The 18184-nt window shown below is 34.6% G+C and overlaps 2 protein-coding genes across 2 annotated transcripts; one reads left to right on the top strand and one right to left on the bottom strand.

The window, feature by feature from the left end:
* Positions 1 to 6262: 6262 nt before the first annotated feature.
* LOC117916585 (cation/calcium exchanger 1-like) lies at positions 6263 to 8302 on the top strand. The gene has a single exon (XM_034832696.1). It carries the CDS (start codon positions 6411 to 6413, stop codon positions 8235 to 8237), a length of 1827 nt encoding a protein of 608 aa, XP_034688587.1. The 5' UTR covers positions 6263 to 6410; the 3' UTR covers positions 8238 to 8302.
* Positions 8303 to 11490: 3188 nt separating this feature from the next.
* On the bottom strand, positions 11491 to 16989 carry LOC117916584 (pentatricopeptide repeat-containing protein At1g53600, mitochondrial). Its single transcript, XM_034832695.1, has 2 exons — positions 14312 to 16989; positions 11491 to 11683 (listed from the first exon to the last, which is right to left on the bottom strand). The coding sequence occupies exon 1, from the start codon at positions 16942 to 16944 to the stop codon at positions 14947 to 14949; it is 1998 nt and encodes a 665-aa protein (XP_034688586.1). The 5' UTR covers positions 16945 to 16989; the 3' UTR covers positions 11491 to 11683; positions 14312 to 14946.
* Positions 16990 to 18184: the final 1195 nt, after the last annotated feature.

Here is an 18184-nt window from a genome sequence, read left to right as displayed (position 1 = left end):
CGATCGGTCATTCATCTTGTCATTTAGAGTTTGGGACCGCACCTATATCGATTGGTCATTCATCTTGTTAGTTAAGTTGAATCTTGTTCGGCTTTGAGTCGCGCCTACCTAGTTGAGTCTATTCGGCCTTAAGCCACACTTTATCCTTCCTTTGAGTTCTTTTCCCGTGTGTCGATCATTCCTTGTCCCAATCACCTTTGTATTGTTCATTGTATCATGGTTGAGTGTTATTCATTGCATATACAATCCTCGCATCATCCACATCTTTGGCTAGAGTCTCACCTTCCTAGTATGTGCCCTTAATCTTGAGCTTATCATGTTATGTGATTAGACCAAAATTCAAGATCTTTTCTATTTTTCGGTATAGTTCACTTCATTCCATTCGCCTCTCACGTACTTGTGATTCATTCATTTCACTCGTGATCTCTACCGAAGAAGGGTATATTTGTAGACCCTCATTTTTTGTCTAAGTTTTTTGGTTATTTTTTTAGCACATTTCTATCACCTTTAAAGAGCTGGCAACATTTCATTTGGAAGGAGGAAGGGTGGGGGGGGGGGGGGGGGGGGGGGGCTCTTTATGCCAGGAGAAGCTACATGGACGTGTCGTAAGAACACACCACCACTTCACCATAGTGGTGGTTGAGATGGGATTTGTTCTAAACGGATGACAAAGGATGAGTATGGAAGCAATGGAACGAGTGAGGTGAGAGCTTTTCAAAGAGATCTAGAACGAATGAGGACAGAAAGGGGGGCTGCAAAAAAATGGGCAGAGCAAGCTTTTCGAAGATGGGAAGTTTTGAGAGAAGAAGAAGAAAAACAAAGGAGAGGAATTCGAAAAGGAGTAGCAACACAGGTATCTTTTCTATAACTTACATGTTCTATCTTTTTCAGAGGGTTCCATTATTTTTCTGTGTATACCGGTATTCTATTTTGATGGTTGAATGTGAGCATTGGAAGCTTTTGGCATGTTTTTATTGTATATGAGTTTGTCGGCATGCATTTTATGCTTGATTCTTAACCCATTTTCCTTCACTCACCACACCCATCATCATATCAAATCACCTTCAACTCACCCCGCTACTGCTGCACTAGAAGCTTTAGAAGTCCGCAGTCCTACAAGCCTTCGCCTCTTCCCATCCAACACCTCCATGGTTGACACACTCTCCAACACCTTAACCCTATGATTTCAGCCTACTACTAGACTAGAGTGGCTCGCCATGGCGTCGTCAATAGTAACTGCCTCACTCAAGCCCAGGTCGTCGTTGGCCGCCATCCCGACAATCTCCCATCCCCTAAGGTCGAAGATTCTGGCAAGCCTTTTAACGTCATTGATGAGTTCAATAGTTGGTGGAAGTAACCCGATTTGGCCGAGGCAGTGGTCGCGTTTCGCGCTTTGGCGTCAATGATTTGGTCCATCTAGACTACCACCGTGATGGAATTAGAGATTGAGCTTAAGAACGTCTCTGATTCTCTTAAAAATATGGGACACAACCTCCATCTCTTTGACGGCTGGCTACGATCTATTCATGCGATATGTGACAAAAACTTCTGCTTTAGAACATGAGAACCACTTCTTGATGGTTCAGGAAGCCTAATCGGGATAAATACAACTATATATCTTCGATCTAGTGCATCTTCTAGTGTCGATTTTTCAATTCCAATTGACACTGTAAGTGGCATTGTCGACCAATTAGTGAGATTTGGAGAAGTCACAAGACCTATTTTAGAAATTAAGCTTGCGCCTGATCAGTTTGTGAAGCAGTTGGGAGTAAGTAGGTCCTTGTTTATGCTCTTGCAAATAGTTCTACCGGTAAAGTGGGCCTACTACCAACCAAACGTGATGCCTATGGTAGGCTTATTTTAGGTGACATCATAACAATGAAAAAAAGATTTCCAATGGAAGTGACTTGTACAGAATTCTTGGACAGTGTAAAGTGGGTGACACGGTATGGTTCCTTCAATCCATCCGTTATATTATTATTTTTGCTTTTGTGATTTTGATATGATTCTCCACATTTCACCCTACAACTCTTATCACCAATAATAATGTTTTACAAAAATTAAAACTATGCATGTGTTTAGAGCTTTAAAATTGCCATAATCTGATGGAAGAAGTGTTGGGATTGGGGCGCTCTCTGACCATGAAAATGAAGGTTTGGAAAAGCTTTGAGCCATAATTCAATGTCCTCATTTCTTTTTTTAATTCCCTATTCATGTTTTCAAATTTAATTTACAAAACTTATTTTTTTTTCAAATAACTTTTCAAAATCCCAATTTTTAAATTTAATTTTCAAAATTCCGGATTTCTGAATAATCTTATTTTCACTTCAATTTTCAAATAATTTTCCAAAGTTCCAATTTTTAAAATTTAATTTTCCGAAATTCCATTTTTCGAATAATTTTCCAAAACTACCATTCTCAACATTTTCCAAAATTTCCAAAATTCCAAATTCCAAATTTAATTTTTAAAATATCTTCAAATGAATTTTCCAAATTTTCCAAAATTCCAATTTTAATTTTTAAAATATCTTCAAATAAATTTTCCAAAATTTCAAAATTCCAAATTCCAAATTTAATTTTTAAAATATCTTCAAATGAATTTTCCAAATTTTCCAAAATTCCAAATTCCAAATTTAATTTTTAAAATATCTTCAAATAAATTTTCCAAAATTTCCAAAATTCCAAATTCAAATAAATTTTCCAAAAGTTCCAATTTCCAAATTTAATTTGTAAAATGTCATCTTCAAATAAATTTTCCAAAAATTCCAATTTCCAAATTTAATTTTTAAAATGCCATATTCAAATAAATTTTTCAAAATTCCAATTTCCAATTTTATTTTCTTTTTTTTTAAATGTCATCTTCAAATTTAATTTCTAAAACTTCAATTCTTAAATTTAATTTTCAAAACTCCAACTCTCAAATAATTTTCAAATTTTCAATTTCTTTCAAATTTAATTTCCAAAATTCCAATTCTTAAATTTAACTTTCAAAACTCCAATTTTCAAATAATTTTCCAAAATTTCAACTTTCAAAGTTTAATTTTTCAAAATTACAATTTTTAAAATTAATTTTAGAAATCCCATTCTCAAGTAATCCCCCAAAATTTAATCTTCAAAACTTCAATTCTAAAATAATTTTCAATATTTCACTTTCTAAATTTAATTCTCCAAAATTCCAATTTTCAAAATTTCCATTTCCAAATACTTTTCTAAAATTCCAATTTTCAAAACTCTCATTTTCAAATAATTTTTCAAATTTCCAATTTTTAAGTTTTTTTTATTTTATTTTTTTAAGATTCCAATTTTCAAAAATCCATTTTTTTTAAATAATTTTAAATCCACCCCAGTTTTCAAATAATTTTAAATCCTCAATTTTTTGTATTTCCTTAAGGTTTAGGGTCACCAAAAATCTCATTTTTAATAAACTTGTTATCTTTTCTTTTAGGTAAGCACTTTCACAAATTTTCCTTGATTTTTAAATAATTTTTTGTTTATCTTGATTTTAAATAAACATGAAGACAATTTTCATAATTCCAAAGCAATGGAATTTGTGAGATTCATTCATGCAAAATAAATTGGGCTTTGGTGGGGGCCCTACATATGAGTTCTTTCTTCTGATTGTCGACTGTTATACTTAATGAATATTGTTTTATTTTTGTTTTGCTCTTTGATATGCATGTGATAATTTTATATTTGAGCTAACTTTGTTTCCATGATAGCGCACTATTACTTGCTGCTAAGGTATAATCTCAATCTCACTTTGTTTATTCTTATGCGTGATTCATTTTATTATTTGATCATTTCACTGGTATCCATTGATTTCCTTATCAATTATCACACTTGCTTCACTTTATTTAGTAGAGACCTTATTATAGGGCTTAGAGGGATACTACGGCTCACCGTCATACCTTCCCAATAGGTAACCTAACCCCGGACCCGACTTTGGTTTTTCACAGACCTGTTTTTCTTTCTTATTTTATTTTTCCCTTTAAAAATAAAACAAAAATAAGTGCTGACTCCAAATCTTTTTTTAAAAAATCAGATTTTCACTAAATAAATAAAAAGCAAGTTTTACCATCAAGCAAAATGCGGAGTCCACATAATGTTAATAAAGTCAGATGCCAACTAATCTTGCGTGATTGATGTATATTAAATCAGAATTTTATTTTCATATATTGATTTCTTTATATATTAATATTAATAAAATCAAAAACTTATTTTGCCAATTAATTTTGTAAAGTTGATGGTCAATAAATCAGAATTTTTCTTTCAGAAATTTATTAGTTTTGTAAGCTTGATGTAAATTAAATCAGAAATTTAATTTTTAAATGGGTTTTGTATAAAATTGGGCCTCCAATCAGAATTTTGATCTATAAATTGACCTATATAAAATTGGTGTTAAAGAAATTAGAATTTTATTCCATAAATTGGTTACTCATCAAATTCGAAATGTTGTTATTCGATTATTGTACATATATTATAATATATTGTGGTTCATTTTTTGATATCGCAACTACAAAATAATTAATTAAAAAACAAAAAATAGAAGTAATTTTTATATAAAATACAAATGTTTACATTGAAATTGTTATAAACTTTTTTTAAAAAAAAAATTAGGTTTTAAAAAATTTGTATATCTCAAATTCTAAAATTTTTACAAGTAAATTTTAAGGACACAGGGTAAGTTTATATTATTTGTTTTTAAAACAAAAACACGAAATGTATCCAACCTTAAGTGTCAAAATTCCTCTAATTCAGAAGAAATTTTAATTATTTTTAGGGATGTCTAAAACCTTTCCACTAAGTAATTTGACCACTGAACTTACCTTCGGATCTTAGACCTGCTTCTATTTCCTTTTAAGGAGAGATTACATAAAGATTTTCTTTCTTATTTTATTTTTTGCTAAAAATAAATTAAATAACATACGAAAAATAACAAAAAACCTAATTCAAAATAAAAACAATTTTTCTTCCAAATAAAAGAGTTTCACCATGGAATGGGTACTTGCTTAATTAAAAAATTGCAGCTCTACACTTACCTATTATTAATGTTCCCAAACCAAATTCCAAGTGATGCCTCCTTCCTCAAAATGATCTTCCAAGTTATCATCTGTTCTTCAAACCTAGATACAAACAATGGAAGGAGAGCTTTAACTTGCAGTTGATTGGAGACCTAGAAAGATTGGCTCTTCCTACACCCGGCCCTTTTTCTTTTCTCTCTCCCAAAGCAAGAAGACTTGGATCCTTCCATGCATATAACCACTTACCTTCATGTATAACTCCTTAAGGCATGTTCAGACGCAGTAAGCTTGCAACCCTTTTAATTAGGGTTTTAATAGAGTTGATTTGGGAACCTTAATGGCCCATCAATTACTTAATTGCTCCAAATGTTATGCCCAAGCCCAACTACCCTATCTTTGTCAGGCCTAAACCGTTGAGTCTCTAGAATCCATAATTATGATTTGGAGCATATAATATCTTCACAGAAAAGCATACTGATATTCTCGAATCATATAATTGATATTCTATACATTTATTTGGAAAAAATATTTTTTAAATAAGAAACCAAATCAGGCTACTGTTTTTGAAGATTGAAATAATCAGAAATGTACTTTGGAACCTCTAAAACCCATTTGTATATGCACCTAACTAGTGAATGAAAATATTGCACACATGGATTGAAAACACCCACATGCAGATTGGGTGCGACTGGTTGGTGCATGATTGGACACAATAATTCTTTGTTGGTACTGACGTGAGCTGGAGTCTTATTTTCTAACGCTACGTATCACTAACAGCATGAATTTTGTTTGTTGCTGGAAAGTAGCCTGAAGTGATTTCCTTATCCAGATATTAATTTGGAGCCACCTTCTTTACTCACTCACATTAGCTACTTTGTTTTTCTTCTTTCATTTGTCACAAATCCATCATTTCTCTAGATGACTACTGTTCCAGCATCTTAGGCACAACTAGGGTGAATGCATCTTGCCCCTTTGGACACTACTGGGGAAGTCTCATCTTTCAAAGTTAACCTGGACGGGTTTTATCTCACACTGTCTCTCTAATCTCTCTCTCTCTCTCTCTCTATATATATATATATATCTAAAAACCCGGTCAAACTTTCTTGAGTGTCATTTCTATAATCCTTATCCACATGTACTGTATCTAATAATGTGATTTATTTCACTTCTTTCCCTTTTCTTCTATCATCTGCTCGTGGGATATGATCTCCCAATCCAAGATAGAATTTCTACAAAGGGAATATTCTTCTATCTTCCACATGAAATTAATTATTGGGAAGTCATTAATGAGCTAATAAAAGAGCAAGTAATTCCCAACAAGGGGTTAGTTTATGGGTCCATGTGTGACTTACATCTGCAGACAAATATTTTAACCATGAGTTAGTTTGTATGCGTATATATAACTCCAAAAACTCTCTTGTTATCCCTGGTAGCATGGCAGAATTTCCTCCCATATCCAAAGGCCAGTATCTCAATCTCTTTCTCAACATATCCTTTCTTTTCCTCATCTTCTTGTGCCTCACAACCCATTTCTATTCATCCAATTCTAATTTCCTCAACCAGTTCAAAACATTTCCCAATGCCATGACAGCACCATACCATGATTCTGATACTGGTTGCAGACAGCTTCACGAGTACTCTGATAGGGAAGCAAAGTGCTCCTATGTGAAATCTCATACAGGATGCCAAAATGGAGGTTACATATCCTATCTCCAGCTCTTTTACTGCAACTTTGACCCGGTGCTAGGCTACTCAGCACTCATCCTCTGGCTTGCAGTTCTATTCTATTTGTTGGGCAACACAGCTGCCAATTACTTTTGTTGTTCATTAGAGGGCTTGTCAAGAATTTTGAAGCTTTCTCCAAACATAGCTGGTGTTACTCTTCTTTCACTGGGAAACGGTGCACCCGATCTCTTTGCCAGCATAGTCTCTTTCATGGGAGATGAGACTGACAAGGTCGGCCTCAATAGCATTTTGGGTGGCGCATTCTTTGTATCAAGCATAGTTGTTGGGATTATAAGCATTTCTGTCTGTCATTCTGGACCGTCCATTGAAAGGTCCAGCTTCATATGGGATGTTACTTTCTTCCTTCTCTCCTTGGCTTGCCTACTTGTCATCATAATGTTGGGAAAAATTAATTTGTGGGGTGCTATCTCTTTTTTTTCTCTGTATTTTATATATGTACTCTTCATATCCACCTCACATCTATGCCATCGTAAAGAGGGAGTAGGGGATGATAGTGCAGCATCTGGATCTCCAATACTGCCTGTTACTAGGAACTTTCTCGAGTACCAAACAGAAGGACTATGTGAAGTGGAAGAGCCTTTGTTAGGTTTTGTGGGTGATGATAAGCCAATTTTGATGGAAAAAGCGGGACTAGTTCAAGTTGGTGATGACAGGAAACGAAGAAGAAGGTGTTTGGATCTTCAACCTTCAACTTCTAGTCACTTGTTTGTTTGCAGGCTCTTGTTCTTTCTGGAGCTGCCACTTTACTTGCCTAGAAGGCTAACAATTCCGGTCATCACCGCCGAGAGATGGTCGAAACCATTTGCAGTGGTCTCAGTGACAATAGCTCCCGTTCTAGTAGCTGTTGTTTGGAATTCGCATGGCTCCAAACCAAGCTGGCTGGTTTACCTGATTGGTGCGTCAGTTGGGACCATTTCTGGAGTTGTGGCATTTTTCACCACAGAGAGGTCTAACCCACCAACGAAGTGGCTGTTCCCATGGCATGCTGGAGGGTTTTTGATGAGCATCACATGGACATATATTGCAGCAGACGAGCTTATTTCCCTGTTGGTCTCACTGGGATTGATATTAGGGATAAGCCCTTCAATCCTAGGGCTGACTGTCCTTGCATGGGGTAACTCCCTTGGGGACTTGGTATCCAATGTTACCATGGCACTAAATGGAGGAGCAGAGGGTGCCCAAGTGGCTCTATCAGGATGCTATGCAGGCCCCATATTCAATACACTGATTGGCTTGGGATTGCCACTTGCTTTCTCAGCCTGGTCAGAGTACCCAGCATCTTACATCATCCCCAAAGACAATTCAGACTATGAAACTCTGGGGTTTCTAATGGGTGGCTTGCTTTGGGCCCTTGTAATCCTTCCCAAGAGAAACATGGTGCTTGATAGGTGCCTAGGTGGTGGGCTTGTGGCCATATATCTCTGCTTTCTCTCTCTAAGAATTGCAAGAGCTCTGGTGCCTACATCTTAGGCTGTATGCATGTGTATTATGTAATTGATACCTATGAATCTGTGTTCCACTGAATTGTTTATTTATTTATTTATTTAATTGATACTTTTAATCAGATTTTTTTAATCATGAAAATAATTTAATAAAAATGCAGTGAATCAAAAGAGAAGAAAATATAGGACGGATGGCCTATGGCCCTCTGGAAGCTGCTTGAATAACATGTGAGTGCCTGACGGAAAGCCAAGAGCAGCAGCAAGCTGGCAGTAGTCGTTACTTGCACTAGAAAACACGTGTAAAAATGACTAGACTTAAAAGAGAATACCAGAAAATGGTCGAAAATCTGCATCACGTGATGTCAAAGAAACCATCATCTAATACAGACATCATCATGGCATATCTACAACCTGCTTCTCAGCCACCTGTCTATGTATCATATGTATTGAGATAAAGGCTAAAGCTAGCCCCAAATTAATGATATCAAACTGCAGTGGACCTGGAGTTCCTATTGTATTACCTCCTTTTTCCAAGCAGAAGATGTGCAACTTTTCTTTTTTATTTCCCAGGAATCAAACACTCTCATATCCATTTTTTTCAAAGAGAGAATAAAAAACTTGAGACTGGTTCTACACATATAGCGTGTAGATGGGCCCAGCAGTTACGGCGGTTTGGGCATAAAGCGTGAATGGGTCCACGAGAAGAAACAAAGGAGACTCGTGCCGAAAGAGAGTTTGCATCTTTCTTAACCAATAATTTGATGGAAAACGTGGGGAGCTAGGAACTCTATGCTTCATTATTGAGGTCACTTCTGGGCTGCTTGCTGCACAAGTAGACAAAGCAGCGAATGCATGAACCGGAACCCACTTGCCGACCATTGTTATTGGACCACTGGTCCACTCCAGTACAAATAATTTATGAATGTGAGGACAATTCCCTACAGTTTGGTGTGATGCCTCTGCTGCCTGCTCTCAACTTGGATCACCTGCTTTTCATTTGATGTGTGGGTAGGCAGCGGAGCCTCTTACTTGGGCTTTCCAAACTGCCCGACCAAACCTAGACTTCTACAACACCATGTGATATATTGCTTGGGGTAAAATAAATTAATTGTGCTACCTTTTGTCCAGGAAAGCAACATCATCTTGTGTCTATTCTAAGTTTAAATAATAGTAAAAAAAATGGAATATTCTAAATGAGTCAAGGAAATTTAATTTGCCCAATTGTTTGGGTATATTCCAAAATCAAATCAGCGGATAATTACAAAAAAATATCATTCATATGCACTAATATCCAAATCAAATCAAACAGGCAAAGAAATTGTAGTATACCTAATCAGCTCCTGATCCTGGCCACTCTGACGTTTGCTGGTTGAGTTGACAGTTGGGTAGCCAACAGAGATGAAGGAAGTGACTGAGGAAAGAGAGTTGATGGATTCAAATTACTTGGGATCTCTCTTTGGGTAGCCAACAGAGATGAAGGAAGTGACTGAGGAAAGAGAGTTGATGAATACAAATTACTTGGGATCTATCTCTCTAGTCTTAGTACTTTGTTCATGATTATCTTTGTTGTAACCCATATGGCCACATGTACTACCTTGAGATTAACACATGCAATGTAACTGTCCCTAGTCTATTAAAAATTTTAGTAAAGACTAATTAATTGTCCTGGTAAAAATTCAATGTGGTCAAGGATTTGGTATAAAACAATATGAGAAATTACTCCTGGAGGTCAATAGGCTCACTAGTGATTTTATTAAGGAAAAGTCTCATATGTGAATTAGACTGCATTTGAAAGTATTTTTATTTGAAATGGTTTTAGTGAAAACATTTTTTCAATAAATATTTTTAAAAAAATCACCTATTAAACAGTTTTTTCAAATTTTAAAAACTGTTTCCTAAATTTTATCAATCATATAATGTTTTTTTAACAATACTTTTTAAGTTAAAAGTATTTTCTAAAATTACTATCAAATGAATTTTTAGAGTATGTATGACAGTATTTTTATTCAAAATATTTTTAATGGAAGTGTTTTCTCCAAAAGTATTTTTAGGAAAATCACCTATGAAATGTCTTTTTAGAAAACATTATAAATAATTTTTCAATACCACAAGTGATTTTTTTAATTTTTAAGAATGTTTCCAAAATTTTGACAAACACCTTTTTTTTTTTCAAAAAAACTTTTTAATTAAATTAAAAATGTTTTTTAAAATTACTATCAAACGGATTCTTAGAGTGCGTTTGATAGTGATTCTAAAAAGTATTTCCAACATCTGTAACACTTGAAAAAAAATTTCTTCAAATATTAAAAACTATAAACACTTCCTATATCACTGTCAAACGTATTCTAAATATTGGTAGTGATCCATTATGCCCTTGGGTGAGACCCAAAATATACCATGGGAAGATCCAAATGGGGATGTAATAGAGGTAGTACAATTGCTTTAGGAATGCACAATCCATAATGCTTACGTTGTCAATGATGCTTATGTTATGTTGTAGATTGTGCATACCTACTAAAACACCCTTTAGTTATTCATTGCTAAAAATTCAAAATAGAAACATTCCATCCACTGAGTTGTGTACTTCATCCCTTCTGAAAATACTTTTCAACTTCAGTTGAGTGTGCCCAAAGTGAGGGAAGAAGTTGATGTGCGACTTGTAGTATGAAGATCTTCATTCGGGTTGTATTCAATTCCATTAAAATTCATCATGTGTTGGTTGTATTAAGAAGTTAGTATGCTATGTTTTGGAAAAGATGAAGGGCTGGAATAGGGATAATGCAAATTGATTCATACAAATGAACTATGAGAAGAGTTCCTATTATGTCATGTATAACAAACAGTTTGATGAATGAGAGTTTAGTTTTCAATTTGTAATAAGAGTTCCCTCAAGCTTTAAATCATGTCATCAATGTTTGAGACTGAATCCTAACTTGGAATAACATATTAGATTTCATACAAACGGTTGCACTCTTTCATATTTGATTCTCAAAACATTCAAAAACCTAATTCATCTTAAGAACTATTCTAGGGTTTCATACATAAATCATCAAATCGATTTCATTGAATTAAACGCTTAAGCTATGTTTGGTTCTTGGAAAGTTTGAGGGAAAATTCTAACTAATTTTAGTTATATTTAATTTTTTTTTTGTATTTTTAAATGTGAAACCAAACATGAGAAAACCATTTTTTTTAACATTTTTTTTCCTTTCCTAATTACTTTCCAGGAATCAAACATAGTCTCAAAGCTAGCATTCTTTGAGAACAATAAACATCAAATGTGCCTAATCCTAAGAGACTTGTAGAAAATTTTGGATCTAAAACATATTGAAAGATTTGAATCTAAAAATAAGGATTACCTATAGGAAAATGCACTCCTTCAGTGAGGACTTTCCCTAGAAAGCAAACCCTATCTGGATTCGAAAACCCTCAACCACACATGGAGCAAAGATATCTCATTACCACCATCTTTACCTATCAAAAAAGAAAAAAAAAATCTCATTACAACCATGAATGACTAAGAAGAAACAAAAGAGAAAACTTTAGAAAAAAAAAGGAACTTCGATAAATCAATGGTACGCTTAAGGGACTTAAGCCCACAAGAGTGACCGTTGATTAATTATAATTATTAGAATATTTTTTAAATTATTTTAAAATAAAAAATATAATAAATAAAATTGAAAAAAAAAAAAAAAAAGAATGATGAATATTTATATTAGTGAAAATCCAAATCCAAATAAGATTTTACAAAATTCATTTTTAAAAACAGTTTTCACTTTATTTAATCAAACGTATTTTGAAGAAAGAAAAATAGAAAACAAAAACTGTTTTGAAAACAATAAAAATAAAGAATGAAAACAAAAAAAAATGTTTAACAAAGCAAATGCAAGCTTAAATACCTGATTCATATTGACAAAACAATCAGTTGTTAGAGGCTCATCCAACGGATGTATGAAATCAAAGAAACGAGCTTGAGAGTAAAAAAAGGTATTCTCAATTTCACATCCTTGCTTGAAGTGAAAGTGCATGCAGGTGGATACGCCAAAAGATTTACATCATGTTTGGTAGGGAAGAAAAGAAAATAATGTCTTCCTCTCAGAAAAGGGAAAGACATGCCACATTCAAGATAACCAAGACAATTTATAAAACCCTCATCTCAACAACTCATTGCAGTTGGTTTGCTACTCTAGAGAGCAGCAATTCTACTAGAAAGGGTTTGTGCTTCAACATTGTTTGGTTTCTAAGAAAAAGGTCAGAAAAAGCAAAAGACTAAAACTATCATGGCATGTTTCCATCATCCAGGAATGACTTTAAACCTATTAGAAAGGGGGAAAATGAAAATCATCATCTGGAAACCAACAAACAACAATCCCCAAAGAGTGATTTCCAATACAACTATTTTGTGCATAGATCAACTTTATTTCCATGTTGGATGTGTCTCTAAAGCTATGCCAACTTGACCTTCATTCATTTCCCAGATCAAGAACCGAGTCTTCTGAAAGACTGAATCCAACCCAAGCAGAGTTCCAGAAAGCCAAGGCCTAATGGTATCTTGTTCATTGAACAAGTTGTATTTATTATTAATCCATTCAGCACCAACAAACTATAAAACAAAACATGAAACAAGATGAAATCAGTTCAATGCATCCGCAACCCCCATCCCGTATAATTGTGCCAGGTCCAAATCATATTATACTCATAAACAACAAAGGAATGATTTGGAGATCAACATAAGATAGAAGATGAGACAGACAGACAGGAACAACCACGGCATCAGCTTTAAGATTTGAAGTATAGTTAATTACTGTTGATACTATAGCTCTATTTGGAATAGCATTTAACTTCTGCATTTTAACAATAGAACAAGAGCATGAAACAAAAGTAATTATTGTTATGATGCAATTGAATTATATGTTTGGAAACTATATTTTAAAAATGTTTTTCTTCAAAAGTTTTAGATAAAACACGTTGAGAAATGTCAGGATCCTACATGTGTGACTCTACTTCACTCTTGGAATGCATTGGAAGTTTCAAAACAATCTATTTTAATCAAAATCGGGTGCTTAGATAAATAGAAAGAAAATGTGTAGGAAAGAAAATAGCAAGGAAAAACAAAAGGAAAGAAAAAGTAAAAGAAAATAAAATATAGATTTAAAGTTAGTAACTTATTTTTACATGTTTCCTCAAACTCATTGCATTTATTTTTATTTTTAAATATAGATATTAAATAATTTAAAAATACATAGTTTCTAAATATTTTAATTATATTTGATTTTTTTTTCATATTTTCCATAGAAACCAAACATGAAAAATTATTGTCGTTAATATTTTTTTTTCCCTTTCCCTACTACTTCCCTCATACCAAACATAGTGTAAAAGTAATATCATTCCTATGGAATTTATATATGATATGTACAACATCAAAACTCAACTGCAAGCAGAACAGTTACTAACTGAATTTTTCAGATTGACTTGTTAAAAAATGTCAAAACTCAATAGCAGGTACTATTGAGTGAATGAGCTAGCTTAAAAAATGTCACTTGTATGATTCAGATTGCTAATTCAGACATTCATTGAGCTACAGAAAATCAGTTCCCTCAGCACCATAGAAATGTACCTCTTGCTTGGAAACATCCTACAAAATTTTCTCTCCCTCCAAACACCCCTCTACTTTTTCTCATCATAGCTACCATCCCATTTCCTTATACTCCTGATCTTCACTAAAGCCCCTCATTAAATTTAGCAGAACCTTCCCTAGATATTCTTTTCCATGAATCCAAAGAGCTCCACTAGTCTCATCCCCTTCCTCCCCCAACCACAAATTTTAGCCTTATGATCATAATAGTTGAAATCAAAACAAAGCAACAACCCAGAAAACAAGGGGAAAAAAAAAACAGCACACACAAATAGAGATCAACCTTCTCATTGGTAGCAAAGAAAAGTGAGAAAAAACAAGAAAAACTATAAACCAGAATCCTTCCATCACACAACAGAACTGAACCGCAGCCATTCTACTGATGAAATTTTGAAGAAATAACCACAAGAAAGAAAGAAAGAAAGAAAGAAAGAAAGAAAGAAAGAAAGAAAAAAAACCATCCTCACCTGGGGTTTACCAACAGCAGTTTTAGGAGAGCTTTGGCTCTAAGCTTCAAAGCAACCCTCAGTCAAGGGCAAAAAATTGCTTCATTGGAGAGAGCCCCTTGGGCAAGAACATTCTTCTTGAGAGCTCAGAGACAATGGAGAATGTAGTACTGGAGCACAGCAAAAATTGAGTTTCTGTGGGTTTTATTGTATTCCCATGGAGAGCATGAATGGCAACACCTATGGGGAGCAGGTTAATGGAAACAGATGGTATTTCATTTCAATCAGAATCAATTAACATTTGCATTCCTATTTATTTTAACCCATCCAGATGCTGCTGGTATGAAGTAGTTCCAATTCTCCATTTCAGCCAACCAAAATCTTGTGCCATACTCTAGTGTTCTGATCAAAGCTGCACCACCTTGTTACCAAGCTGCATATTATGGTGGTTCTCAGCGTGCTCCCAGCCAGCTTTCAGCTTCGGCAGTTATTCTTTATTTCAAAAATAATACATGGTTGTCTGAAACAAGGAAACCATTCTTTATATGCACCAATCTAATTGATTGATTTCCTTTATAACTGGACACAGGTTAGCTTTAATCACCTCAGAGTCCATGTTCAATGGATCCCTTGCAAGAAAACAAATGGACCTTGTCTTACACAATAATCCAACTGTAGCCTGCACTCTTTTTCACCCCCTTCAATTCCTGGGCCATTCTTACTTGTTCACTATCCCTGTTTCTTCCAGCAGAAGAATATAAGAAGGACAATACTGCATAAGGGGCTGCATTGTCAGGCTCCAATTTGAAAATCTGTTGAGCTGCAAGCTTTGCAACATCAAGACGTAAGTGTATCCTGCTTGCACCAAGAAGAGCTCCCCAAACCCCAGAATGGGGCTCACAGGGCATAGAACGAATTAAATCAATAGCATCATCTAGAAACCCAGCTCGGCCAAGGAGATCAACGATGCATGCATAATGATGAGGCCCTGGCTCTATTTGATACAATGATTTCATGGATTTGAAGTAATTCCATCCTTGCTCTAGAAGTCCCACATGGGTGCAGGCTGAAAGAACACCCAGAAAGGTAATTTCGTTAGGCTTCTGGCCTTCATTAAGCATTTTGTGAAACAATTCAAGTGCTTCTTCTCCAAATCCATTTTGGGCAAACCCAGTAATCATCGAGTTGAAAGAAACAATATTAGGTGAGTTGATACTTGTGAAGATTTGATGGCCATCAGCTACATTTCCACACTTTGTATACATCGAAACAAAAGAATTCTGTATGGACAAATCAAATTCCATTCCCATCTTCAGAACTAGAGTATGGATCTGCAACCCTTGGTTCAATGTTGCCAAACCAGCAGAAGCACTTAGCACACTACTCAAGGTAAGAGGATTTGGCCTCACCACTTTTCGAAGCATCTCAATGAACCAATAGATAGCCTCCTCATATTCCCCATTACCCACAAACCCTGAAATAACAGCAGTCCAAGCAATATCATCTTGCTTGGGCATCATTCTAAACAACTCAATGGACTTTCCCATTTTCCCTTTATTAGAAAATCCTGTAATCATGGTCGTCCAAGATATTACATCTTTTTGCTGCGTCTTCTCAAAAAGTACATAACCTTCTTCAACTTCATCATTTTGAACATAACCAGCAATCAAGGCATTCCAAGAAACAACATCCTTCCTGTTCATCATGTCAAATATTTTTCTGGCTTCAACAACAAAAGTGAACCTACAATACATGATGATAATAGCATTGCCTAGAAACACATCAAATTCAAATCCCATACGTGAAACTAACCCATGCATCTGAATACCTTCCTTGTATTCACCAAATTCACTACAAGCTTCAAACATTACCGTCAATGTCATAGGATTAACCTTTACAAACCCTTCCTTTCTCATACGCAAGAACATTCCAAACCCAACTTCGTAACACCCCATCTTCATATGCCCATCAATCATAGCTGTCCAAGTAACCACATTTCTTTCTGGCATTCTCTCAAACAACTCTCTAGCATGACCAATCTTCCCCTTTTTGCAATACCCATCAACCATTGAACTCCAAGAAACCACATCTCTCTCCCCCATACCCTCAAAAATCCGAGTGGCCTCCTCTAATCTCCCCACCTTCAAATACCCAGATATCAACGCATTCGAACAAACCGGGTCACGCCATTCAACCGGCGTCTCCAAATACAACTCCTCAGCATTGTCCACCATCCCCGCCCGAGCCAAACCCGTGATCATCGCAGCATAAGAAATCGAATTGCGCTCCCTCATCTCAGCAAACAACTTGCTAGCTTCACCTATCATCATCGGATTACTACGTGTGTAAGCCGTGATCATGGCATTATACGAGGCGGTGGTTCTTTGGGGCATTTTTTCGAACATTTTGCGGGCCTTTGCAATGTGACCGTTCTCGTAATAGGCAGTGAGCATGGCCGTCCAAGAGATGGCGTTCTTGTGGGGCATGCGGCTGAAGATCGACTCGGCTTCTTTGAGATCCCCATTTCTGCCATGTTTGGTGATCTGAGAGTGGCAGTGGACGAGGAATTTGGTTGTTCTGTTACCTTGAGTATTTGAAGAGTTGAGGCGAGATAGGTGTGTTTGGAGAAGCAGAGTCGTTGGTTTCGCTAGCATGGCAAGCAGCTAGTGAAGGAGGCCATCAACATTCCACGGACCAGAGGAGAGTTTAAACATTTTTTTTTCTCTTATATTATTTGGGCTAAAAGTCAAAAAAAGTTCTTCGTGCTATAATCAAATCAAATAACAAAAGATAAATATAAAATTAATTCAATAAAACAAACACCGACACCTAAAAATATATCCATGACACTATTTGATTAGTAGTGTCTTTTTTATAGATACTAAAAAAATATACTTTTTCATCATAATCAAATCATATACCTTTTTTATATTTGTGTTTAAAAAAGGTAAATTAACAAAAGATGAATATAAAATTAATTGAGTTAAACAAATAACAAGACCTAAAAATATATACATGATACTATCTAATTTGTAATATTTTTTTGATAGCTATGAGAAAAGTATAGTTTTGTATTATAATAAGATCAAATAGCTTTTATATTTGTTTTTAAAAAGGGTAAATTAACAAAAGATGGATATAAACTTCTTAAATTTTCAAATTTAAAGATAGGGATGGCAACAAGACGAGTTCAGAACGATTTGCCCTCATCCTAACCTTATCTTATTTATTCAAAATAATTCTCATGTCTGTCACATTAAAAATATTAAACGGATGGGACAGATACCCATCCCATCCCGTTTTACTTATTTTTGAAATTTTTTTAATTATATTAAAATATATATATTTTTTATAAATAATTAAATTATTATAATTTTTTATCATTTATTTTATTAAAAATTATTTTATTATTTTTATTATTATCTATATATTAAAAATAAGAAAATAAAAATAAAAATAAATTTTATATATAAACGGAGTAGGATAGGATGAGGTGAGACAAGATAATACCTAAACCCACTTTGAACTTGTTTCAAAAATTTTTTTTAAAAAAAAAAAAGAAATCTTAAACCATTCACAACCCGCTTATTTAATGTAACGAGACGGGATACTTACCCGAAAAACTATCCTTATTTAAGTACTGCAAATGGCTCCACATATTACAAATTCTTGGCAAGGGGCATGAGAAGAATGTCAAGTCCCCAAGCTTAAATAAATTGATGCGACTCTTAAGGTTGAAACTCGTTGCTGATCAAAAGAAGGGGGAGGAAATCCCATTTTTCTCCCTAAGCTTATTCATTGGAAATATTATAAAAATCTCCATTCAATTTACTCACTCATTCACTTCTTTTCTTCTCTCCCCTTCGATGCAAGATAACCCTCATTGATTTCTAT

Source organism: Vitis riparia, chromosome 6 (assembly GCF_004353265.1).
Source record: "Vitis riparia cultivar Riparia Gloire de Montpellier isolate 1030 chromosome 6, EGFV_Vit.rip_1.0, whole genome shotgun sequence".
NCBI classification, from domain to species: Eukaryota; Viridiplantae; Streptophyta; class Magnoliopsida; order Vitales; family Vitaceae; genus Vitis; species Vitis riparia.
The sequence above is the reverse complement of the archived record's forward strand: the minus strand, read 5'-3'. Positions and strand labels throughout refer to the sequence as shown.